Source organism: Hyalella azteca, unplaced genomic scaffold (genome assembly GCF_000764305.2).
Source record: "Hyalella azteca isolate HAZT.00-mixed unplaced genomic scaffold, Hazt_2.0.2 contig1759, whole genome shotgun sequence".
Classification (NCBI taxonomy): domain Eukaryota; kingdom Metazoa; phylum Arthropoda; class Malacostraca; order Amphipoda; family Hyalellidae; genus Hyalella; species Hyalella azteca.
Window position 1 is genome coordinate 23,234 of NW_025932060.1, and position 11,565 is coordinate 34,798.

Sequence of the window (11,565 nt, forward strand, 5' to 3'; positions counted from 1 at the left end):
CTGACACCAAATATTTTAGTAAATCATCGTGTGAAACGGGAGGCAGGCGTGCAAAATCTGCACACCACTGCTTTGCCGGCACTTCGTAGGGATCAACATCGTTAATGTGGAATTATTTTCTTAAATACTGGTTTCTCGCTGATGAGAGAAGCTTTTGGCAATAGCGTAGTCCTTTCTGCTTTGCTCTTTCTTTCTGCATTACCACCAAAATATCCAAATGTGTAGGAACGACAGAGTAAGCCAAGGCGCGAGTATGCTACAAAGATGGCGACGTGGCAACGCGGGAGCTTGGAGAGCCCGATTGGATGAGTGGTATGGAAGCAATGATCGAGCGGATAAGAAGCAACCACGATATTGAAGAAACGAATCAAGCTAGCAGCGGAACCTTTCGCCAGCTCAGTATTGCATGGAACGCCTGCAATTTTCTTAAAGGATAAATACGGAACGATCACCAAAGTAATCTTGAGGAATTCCAACAGGTTGTAAGTATGGTTAGTTTGGAGCAAGACAGTTACACTAGACCTTTTAAACATCATAAAGGCGTGTACACGTCTAGTAAGCGTTGTGCAACAGCAAATGAAACCACGATGAAAGAAGTTTTCTTCGCCTTATCAAAGTGCTAGAAAATTTCTTTACTTGAGGTTGCTAACCCTTGACTTGTTTAGTTTAGGAAAACGGAGTTGTGCTCTGTGGCTCAACGTAATGCTGTGCGCCGGTTCTACGCTTTATCCCCAAGAGAGTAAACTAGGTACATTTATCGCCATTTTGTTATTGTAAATACTATATCTCCGAATGTGGAAGGATATTCGGATATTCAACCTCACTACACCCTTAGAAAAATAGTCGTTGAATGATGATTCATTCAGAATTTACGTAAGGTCAGTGCGATGGCAGCTCCACGTAAATGAGCTCAAAGCTAAAGGCTATTGCACCTGGGAAGAGACAACACCGAGCGTGGTTTAACACTGTGGAAAACAATAGCGCTTCTAAAGGCAGCACTATGGGCGCTCCTGTATACCACCTTCCCGTTCATTTTAGACTGAAATGGCTGCAGATAACGCCGACCGAATCTCAGACCTCTTGAAGTCTTCTGAATGCGTAAACGTTGACCTGCTAGGACAGCTCGCCAGGAATTAGTTTTGCACATACCCTAAGTGCGAAATTCAATATTCAATTCAAAAAGCTCATAAATCGTAGATTTTCAAAAGCTCATAAATCGCAGGATTTTTGTAGGTCTTTAGACCACATGCCCTCATAGTCAATAAGTGCAGAACAGGTTTCGTTGAAGCTTTTTAACTACACGCATGAACTCAACAATGCCAGCTCAGATCGCTCTCCGTCAAAACGCTAAAAGAACAGCCACAGCAGCTACTCTTCCCTACTAGAAACGGATTACGGTATAAGAATATTCACGATTAGCAGACAATTTTTATTCTCTGTATTAATTTCCAAACAAAGAACACACGCTTATCTCACTAATAGAATTTTTGTATACAGTATATACTATCGAAGCTACATTAATTTGTACCAGCTAAATGCGTTAACATATTTCATTAGATAACGATATGAAAAGCGCTACGATTATAACAACGAAGCTAAATAAGACAACTTGAAAAGATGCCATTTTAATTTGAAATTTTGCAGAGAACAGATCTTTAATTTTGTGCGCTCCTTCTGTAAATTTTATACACTGTACTTGTTGTTGCAATTGCACCTCCTGGTAGTGGCGACTAGGGAGGCGGGTGATGGGTCAGTTTTTAAGGGCACTAAGCCTACGTGTAGTTCTATAACCATGACTGCCTCACCAGAACTATTTTATTTGAATTAAACAACACATTTGAATTAAACAACACATGACACGCCGGATATTTGGTTACCAACCAGAATTGGATGAATGGCTGGGTTGGTCATGAGCTGAGCTTTCTACTATGCACAAACCCGTGTCGCAGGTTGCCATACCACTGCATCACAAGAGCTCAAGGGAGTACTCGAGTATCAGAGGCAATAATTAAGATGGTTCAAATAAATACAGAACAAACTTCTTGGTCAACAAGATGAGAGAACCTAACTTTCCCAGATCATAGAAGCTTTACAAATTCAAATCCTACATGTATACGCTAATTTAAGATATGGATAGTGAAATTTATCGCGTCGTGGTCGTCATATGTTGTGAGCCTGACCTGTTGTGCCCTGATAAGTCGACGGTATTTTAAAATGATTTCGAAGAGAAATATTGATAGATGTAGGAGTACAGGTTATGATACTGGACAAATGAGTTGTGTTATATACACGTGTGCTAGCTGAATGAATATTACGTCAAAGTAATCCAATCGTTGAACAAATTACGGTAGGCCAGACTCTCATCATCTTACAATTCAAGCATTACAGCTTCATGATTAACAAATACTCTGCCTAGAGCACACACAACTCGTACTTAGAACACACTATTTTAGCTAAGGTTTGTTAGGCTAAGACAAAACCTGTGTTTCTAATTACACAATGTTTATGTAAACCCACTAGTCCTAAGGACTAGCTTTACATTAGAATGAGCTTCGAACCAAATCAATTACGCCGAACTGACTTTTTGTTAATTTTTGGAATATCACTGTTGTCCAATATAACGAGTGCACATTAAAAACTTATCTGATGGCCACTGTGGAACTAAGCTTCACAACGTCATTGTTAGATTGATAATTCAATCTAGGATAATTCCATTTAAGGAGAGACGAATGAGATTAGTTTTGAGGTAGTGAGACTGGAGCGAATGGACGATGAACGTTGGGCACGAAAGATGTATATGAGGAACATAAAGGTGAGCAAATGGGCACGTAGATGTCGTGCATCGGTTCGTAAGTGTGGTATGCATGAAGCATGGGTGCGTCAAGGACCCGCTGGGCCAAAGGACGAATGGGTGGTCCCAGTGGTGACAGTACGGGGTGCGATTGGGATAGAGTGGGATGAAAAAGAGTGGAAAAGAGAAATAAATAAGCGAGTGAAAGGCTGAAAGCGAGTGAAAGGCTGAAGGTGTGGAAGCAAGTAATGGAGGGAAATATCATTCTGAAACTGTATCAGATGAAAGCGATGCCAAAATATGAATGCATGTAAGATTGTAGTAGAGGTGGGGACCTTCTGTTTTGTGTTAGGGCAGGGGCGCGAGGTGTGAATGGACGTACATAAAAGTGGAGCGAGAAGAGGGAAGATAAATGTTTTATGTGTGATGGGGATGAGAAGGAAACTGTGGAGCACTTTTTGATGGAATGTGAGGGGAGGGTGGGAAGACAAGGGTGTCCGTGCCGAAGGTTTTAGTAAATTGTTTCTGATTTTTTTTAGGATGTTTACATTCATAACGGAATGTTTTAGTCATTTAGGATTGTTGTGAATTCGTATTAATTGAAATTTGTGTTAATTTCTGACTGTGACGTAAACTTTGAATTTTTTTTCGCGCTAGTAAAAGAGCTTTTATATGCTGCGTGAATGACCGATTTATAGGTCGTGACCGGAGTTCATCACGCACCCAATTCCAATCTAACCTCTCAACACATAATTCACATGTCTGACTTTAGGCTGCTATGAATAATACAAAACCAACGTTTCCTGTTATTGTTTCATATTATTACGCTTTAAAAGAAAAAAAAAACTTGCTTCAGACTGGTAGGTGCCACCAAATGCTACTCGTTACACAGACATCATGACCACGACGAACACGATGTTGACGCGTGAACGCTGTTCACCAGTGGTGATGAGCAGTACTGTCATGTTAGGCAATAATCACGTAATATTTATTAGTTGGAAGATCTAAGAGCAGGTCTTGCTTCTCAGTTCTTGTACTCTGCGTTGAGCGCGCGCCCTATAACCAGTCGACGGACTTCGCTCGTACCGGCGCCAATCTCGTAGAGTTTGGCGTCTCGCAACAGGCGACCTGTTGGGTAGTCGTTGATGTAGCCGTTCCCACCTGGACAGGGCAAGATAATAATTATGTCTGGTCACATCTTCAGGTACGAAAAAATCTAATGAACCATTTCAACCGTACAGTATTCCTTATATGGATGCTTTATGGCCGAAAAACTGAAGAAATATAACGTGGTTTTACTCAGTAATTTAGTGTTGTCATAAAAATTGACAGAATGACCGTTAAGAACACGGTAAACTTTAGATGATGAGCAGCAAATGGCCGATCATTGCAGCCTATAACTGATGTATAACTCTTGCTCCGCAGCCACTAGCATCATATTTATAAAAAATAAGTCATTAGCTAACATAGGCAACGTTTCATCAGCTAAGAAAGAAAAGATTTCACCAATTATTAGTAAAAATTGTCCGATATTTATCCGGTTTGTTAAAAGAAGAAGTTATTATAAATCTGCAGAAAATGGGCTTTACAGAAACAGTTGCTTATCTTTATAAACTTCACCATTTATGCAATAAATCGCAATAATAATAAAATTTTAAAGAAAATCAGCTTTCAGAAGAAAGAATCACTGCTGGTTGTGCACCCAAGCCTCACCAAGACACTGCACGGCCTGCAGGGCGACCTGCGTGGCCTGCTCAGCGAGGTAGAGGATGACGCCGGCGCAGTCCTTGCTGCTGCAGTGGCCAGCGTCGGTGGCCCGCGCCACGGTGTACAGGTAAGAGCGGCACACGTTCAGAGACGTGTACATGTCCGCTATCTTGCCCTGATACAAGCACAACAACAACTTCAATTATATGCTTTCGACATCATGATTTATAAGTAAACTTAATTTTTGCATTAAGAAATGAAATTGAACTTGAGTCACTTATTTCTAGATTTGAAAATGCGACGACATCTCTGTCGTGAGTTATGTTTTACTGTCTCAAATAGAAACAGCCCATAAGTGTGCTAGGTTTCTATCACCAATATCAAGGAATTTGTGAGGAGTTATAAAACGGAACTGAACAAACCTGCATGAGTTGGAATTCCCCAACTGGCCGCCCGAACTGCTTCCTGACGTGGACGTATTCAAAGGCCACATCACAAGCAGCCTGCATGATCCTGGGGACGGGGAATGGCATATAATTCAGTTACGTTCACTAAACCAGAGTTGTAATTGAAACTCGTTATGCTATTGAATAACTAGCAATACCTATACCCGTCAACACGCCAGTATTGGTTAACAAATCAGATAAACTATAAGAAAAAATTTAATAGACAAGTAAAATTGTTTCGACACACAAATATTGGTTAACAAATCTGAAAAACTGTACGAATTTTTAATAAAGACACATTAAATTTTTCAAATATATTTTCGAAAATTACAACTATGGATTGCGGCAGCCAACCAAGGATGTGTACAGTACCCTAGCGGCCCTCCAGCGAGCACCAGCCGCTCCAAGTCAAGGCCAGAGAAGAGGACATAGACGCCCTTGTTGACAGCACCCAGCATGTTCTCAGCTGCGCCAGACGGTCACGTCAATATCAATTCACGTGACAACAGAGTAAACTAAACTAAAATGCATACTTTGCCATGTATAAATACGAGTGTGAGACAATGATGTAATCTTATCAACTATATTTCAACCTGCACGGAAACAAGTACATATATAAATATATATATACCTACCTATATATACATGATGATAATGATCATAATATATGAGTCAAGTAGGTAATTATCAAACACTATGCGCATATAGAACAAAGTTTACTTTCAGCCATTTTCTGTAACTGCGGAGAGCATCTACACCAAAGATTTTTGCTATTCAAGGCATTGACACAGAAACAAACCAGGAACTCTGCAGTCTTCAAAGATAAGTTCTGATGTGTTGGAGCCACGCATGCCTACTTTGTCAAGTTTTTGTGCTGTGCTGAAGCCTTTAAATGATTTCTCAATAATGAATGCAGAAACGCCATGTTGATGCTTCTCAGGTTCAGTTTTTGCATACACCTGGAGTACAATAATAAATAAATACCTTGAATCAAAAGGAAGAAAAATTTTGTTGTTGTCAGAACAGGAAACTAATCCAAATCAAGAAACAATATTCAACACAATGACCAGAATTACACAAAACAGCCACTTACACATTCAACATCCACCATGTGATTCTCTCACTCCTTGTACTATATCATGTACTATATAATGAGTTGATAACTATATGTTATCAACTCATTCACTTGATGTGTGAGCTTATATCAACATTGCCAACCAAGATTCAACTCTCACCACAAGCGTGTCAGCATCAGGTCCATTGGTGATCCAGAACTTGTTGCCGTTGAGGATATAAGAGTCGCCATCTTTAACAGCTCTGAGTTTCATGGAGACCACGTCACTGCCGGAGCCAGGCTCAGACATGGCAAGCGCTCCGATGTGCTCGCCGCTGCACAGCTGTCAGACCACATCATCTCAAAACTCACACATTCTGTGCAATAAGTCCCTGAAACATTGTGTTCAAAGTCTGCAAATAAATAGTGATCAGCAGCTAGTTTTAACAGTTGAATGTATAATGTGAATAAAAAATATTGCATCTACATGGAAATGTACATTTCCTGTCTGTTAATAAGGACGTAAATATATAAGATAAATAATGTGCACTTCAAAAGACCACATTTTTCATACCCTCTAATTCCACAGCAGGATAACCTACCACATTATTTAACTTTGAATGAACATAACAAACCTAAAACATGTAGGACATTGTCTCACCTTAGGTAAATATTTCCGTTTTTGCTCTTCAGTGCCATTGCGATTAATTTGATTCACACATAAGTTGGAGTGAGCACCATATGACAGAGCAATGCCTCCTGCAAACGTACACACAAGAAATTTGAATGCACACAACAAAGAACATACAGCATTTAAACTTCATTTCAGAGGATATTCTTTCAGAAACAATATTAACTGCTAGACTGAAAAAAATATCTAATTGCCTTCAACATAAATTTTAGAAGAGCTTAGCATATCTTCAGAACTATTAAATGTTAGAAATGCACAGATCAGAAATGCACAAAGTCAAAAGAGTTTGTGACTGATGCAATTATTAAGGCAATCCAACAGAAATACAAATTTAACCAATCTCGGCTTTAGCGATGGCAAATTTGTAATCCAGCTGGAGGCTGGATTACATGTGTTAAAATGGCATTTAATCCACAAGACACCATTACCAGAGGAGCATATTCCTGGGAATCTCAAGAAATGCATGCATAACTTTACCAGTCATACATGATGCACGGGGATCAAACCTCTGCAAACAGATTCAAGCAATACCATTTCAAGAATAGAGATTGTCCAATAGCTTGAGACTTTTTTTTTTTTTTGATAGGACATATGTACTATTAATTGTTGCAGATAACATAAGCTATTAACAGATCCACAATATACATCCTTAGTTCCTTAAATTAGTAATTTGGCTGTTTTTTCCTACAAATGAGCATGCTATTTCTTCTGAAGTTCCCTTAGTTCAATTTTGAAGCATATACGGTATCAATTAAGTTTTTTTTTAGCGATTTGATGGGCAGAATATTGGTTACTGGCAGACATAAAAATTTAATCTGAAATATGAAATGGAGCATAAGAGATATATATAGGGAGTTATGAGCTGACATTTTGAGTTGACACGGTCAATTGAAACATTGTTTAATAAAACGCTAAGAATGAAAATAATGACTTAATGCTCATGTAAAGACAACCATAATTTACTAAGGTGAGTTCAGCTTTAAATTTTTTTTGCTACAACTGGCAAGGTAAATGATAATTTTGCAACTAAAAACTTATTGCATGGAATATATAGGTACTCAATCTGATATCTTTACAGCTACTTCTTGACAACTATAAAACTTTATTGGCATGGCTTAGATTAGAAGTGCCAAACACAGACCAGGTGAAAAGTTATTTAACCTGTTCAAGTTAGTTTGAATTACCTGCTGCTCTGGACAGCTCTTCCATAATAAGGACATGATCAAAGTATCCCATGCCTGATCCTCCATATTCAGGATCAGCTGTTGCCCCTAAAAGACCAAGAGATCCCATTTTTTGAAAGAACTCCTGTTGAATGAGTGAACATTTTTTGTTAGGACATTAGACTTGGCCAGAACACATCATTTAAAAGTATGTTTTTATTAAATATTGCTCATGCCCATCCCTTGTTAGCAAGTAATTGAAAATTAGAGCAGTGTTGTTTTGACAAAAGATTCAATTCCACCAAGTAGGAGCATTTTTGATCAAGAAAATAGCTCAAGTGTAATAAACTATTTGCATAATCTACCAGCAAGTAATGAAAATGTCTTATAAATAACCTAGATGAAAAAACTATGTTTTTTATAATTATGAAGTATTTGAATTTCAAGTTATAATAGAATGATATAATTACATAAAACAAATGTTTTTACAAAAATGAACAGCAAACACAAGAAAATAATCACCCATGAATCTTCCAAGAAGTTAATCAGTTCATTACTGGAAGAGCTTACCTTTAATTCAGGGAACTCATTATCCTTGTCAATTTGAGCTGCCTTGGGAGCCAGTTCCTTTTGAGCAAAGTCAAAAACACTCTTTCGAAGCTGCAAAAAAATAATAATAATCAGTTTGACTAGAATGTCTTCAGTAATTCCTAACCATCACCCCTTAAGAATGAAAAACATTAGGGGAGGAGTGAAGACTGGATCAAATTTAACATAAGAAGGGCAATAAATCATTAATGGAAACCTTTAAAACTACAAAATCACTCCAAGTAGTAAACATACATCTAATCAATCATGATGATCCAAATCAACACAATTAGCATTGTACCAATATAAATTAATAATTTCACATTTCACACATAATATTTTCACCAAGGTTACCTGCTGTTGTTCCTCTGTTAGACCAAAAATTGCATCATTGATAGGGTAGTAGGAGCCATGCCGAGCCAAGGGAAGAAGTGATCTTTGCACTTCTAACATTCGACATGTTGATTGAAAGATAATACCGGGATTCCGATACATTTCTTTGAAGATTAAGAATCAAGCTCAGCCTAAAATGCTAAAAGTCTGGAAAAGTCAAAGTTTGCATACAAAAATAACAACATTTTTTATGGCAAGATTTATTTTATTTAGATAATCTTGACTCTTGAGGCTCTAACCTCTATGGAAATAAAACTGAGCATGTGACAAATAAATCCAAGGTCCAAATGAAAATCCAAGGCTCTACAAAATATTTAATTTATCCAAAATAGGTGATAGAAACTTTCACTTTTAAAATTTATTGGCCCTGAGTCAACTACCGTACATGAAATTTAGGAGGCGCACTTTACAATTGCGATTAAGGAAGATTTGGAGGAGATTATCCAAAAAATGAAATGTTTCATCGTAAGAAGTTATTAACAAAAAATGCTCAAAACCGTCCCGAGTAGCCCCGGTTGACGGTAACTATCACCCTGTCAGTCAGACAAGTGTTGTTTGTAAGGTAATGGAATCTGTTGTGAGGGATAAGATTATTGATCACTTGACTGTTCACCATCTCCTATCAGATTGTCAACATGGTTTTATTGCCAGTAGATCTGCACCATGGTTGAATTCAAGTATATAGTGCTCAAAGGTACTTGTGGATGGAGACATCCCTTCACAGCTGTGATTGCTTGAGATGTCATTCATTCCAGACTGTGATTGGTTGATAGGGTCATGATCTCATCCTCTCAAGACTGTGATTGGCTGAAAGGGTCATGATCTCATGCTATCCAGACTGTGATTGGCTATGCAATTGCCTTACCATAGGTCATTTAAAACCCTCTAAAATTCCCCCACAAATTCTGCACCAATAACATACCTATTGTCTACGTTGAATGATTGGACTCGCCTTCTGGACAAAAGGAGCCAGTGGATGCATTGTACCTCGATTTTGCAAAAGCTTTTGACAGTGTTCCGCATGAGAGGCTGTTACATAAAGAGAAGTCTTTGGGAATTGAGGGAAACATACTTCAATGGATGAGGCCTTCTAGTAGGTAGACAACAATGTGTCAGGATTAATGGAACCATGTCAGACTGGGCATCAGTGGGCAATGGCGTGGCACAAGAAAGCGTTCTTGGGCCTATATTGTTCGTTGCTTTTATAAATGATCTGCCAGAAGTAGTGTCCAGAGTGAGCTCCATGTATGCTGACAAGACAAAAGTTTATAATAATGTGAACTGTGGAGGATGCGTCAAATAAAGTGCAATTGCAAGGTGATATAGACAGTTTAGTTAACTGGGCTGATACGTGGCAGCTGCGGTTTAATGCTGACAAGATTAAAGTACTTCACCTTGGGAAGAACAATGAGCAGCAAGATTAGTAATCTTGCTGCTCATTGTTCTTCCCAAGGTAAAGTACTTCAAACTTGTCAGAAAACTTTGATGGAATTCTAATATATAGTGCTCAAAGGTACTTGTGGGTCTCTTCCAGACTGTGATTGGTTGATAGGATCACGACTTAATCCTCTCAAGACTGTGATTGGCTGATAGGATCATGATCTCATGATATCCAGACTGCGATTGGTTATGGGATCATGGTGTCATCTTATCCAGACTGTGATTGGATATGCAATGGCATTTCCATAGGTCATTTAAAACCCCTCTAGAATTCCTCCCAGGACTCAATTCCAAACTTGGCACATGGTTGAGTAAGTAATGATTGAAAAGTCTAGTGTGGAAAAAGATCTTGGAGTTTATGTTGACAAGGAGCTGAAATTTTCTAAGCATGTTGAAATGAAAGCTAATTTTAAAAACCAAATTCTTGGTCTAATCAGACGCTCTTGCAAGTTCCTAGATGCAGAAGCAATGAAGCAGTTGTTTGTTGCTGTTGTGCACCAGAATCTAGAGTTTGGAAATGTTGTGCGGTCACCAAAATTTGAAAAGGACAAAAATGATAGAGAATGTTCACACACATGCAATAAGGATAATTCCATGCTTGAAGGGCAAGTCCAATGAAGAAAGATTAAAAATCAAGAAGCTTCCAAGCCTCAGTTATCAACCTCTGCGTAGGGACCTCATTGAAGTATACAAGTATACTCCATGGTTTATACAAGGTCACCCAAGCCGAAGGATTACTACAGTACAATTTGAAACAAGAACCAACAGTCCAACACCAGGGGCCAGTGCCATGGTTGAAGGCTATAAACTAAAAAACTGCGCTGCAACTTGTCGACATGACAATATTTCTTCTCGCTTTGAATCACCAACATGTGGAATAGCCTCCCTGATTACATTGTTTGCACTCCTAGTATAGTATGAATGTGTTCAAGAACAGACTAGATGAAGCTATGGAAAAATATATGTTCAGACTTGAAATGCCTAGCACCATATCAAACCCGATGGAAGTCTAGTAGCTATTTCAAACTATCGTCAGTCTTGAAAATATCCGGTCAAATGACACGATTTTAGACCTTCTGTGAACAAGTCACGAAAAGTTCAAGAATCGGCAACAGGCCACATCAGGCCTACTCTTTAGCGCTGACATCACTATGTTATGTTATATTAATCATGAGGAACATTGGTGTTTAGCAGTCAGTCAGGCTGTCAGCTCTGGAATCAAAGATTGAGGAAAAGAAAAAGTACAAATTCACTCTTGAAGGCCACACTGGAGCATAAGGTGCTTGTACACA

The 11,565-nt window shown here is 38.6% G+C and overlaps 1 protein-coding gene across 1 annotated transcript; it reads right to left on the reverse strand.

Annotated features, from left to right (window-relative positions):
• Positions 1-3,332: 3,332 nt before the first annotated feature.
• On the reverse strand, positions 3,333-9,005 carry LOC108671477 (isovaleryl-CoA dehydrogenase, mitochondrial). Its single transcript, XM_018159028.2, has 10 exons — positions 8,795-9,005; positions 8,423-8,512; positions 7,874-7,997; positions 6,660-6,757; positions 6,180-6,341; positions 5,744-5,903; positions 5,317-5,410; positions 4,921-5,011; positions 4,505-4,673; positions 3,333-3,952 (listed from the first exon to the last, which is right to left on the reverse strand). Exons 1-10 carry the CDS (start codon positions 8,933-8,935, stop codon positions 3,816-3,818), a joined length of 1,266 nt encoding a protein of 421 aa, XP_018014517.1. The 5' UTR covers positions 8,936-9,005; the 3' UTR covers positions 3,333-3,815.
• Positions 9,006-11,565: the final 2,560 nt, after the last annotated feature.

Coding starts and splice junctions, on each gene's coding strand:
- LOC108671477 (XM_018159028.2), bottom strand. CDS start 8,935: ATGTATCGGAATCCCGGTATTATCTTTCAATCAACATGTCGAATGTTA. Junction 8,513..8,794: donor TAACAGAGGAACAACAGCAG/GTAACCTTGGTG, acceptor ATTTTTTTGCAG/CTTCGAAAGAGTGTTTTTGA. Junction 5,012..5,316: donor CTCGCTGGAGGGCCGCTAGG/GTACTGTACACA, acceptor CCCCGTCCCCAG/GATCATGCAGGCTGCTTGTG.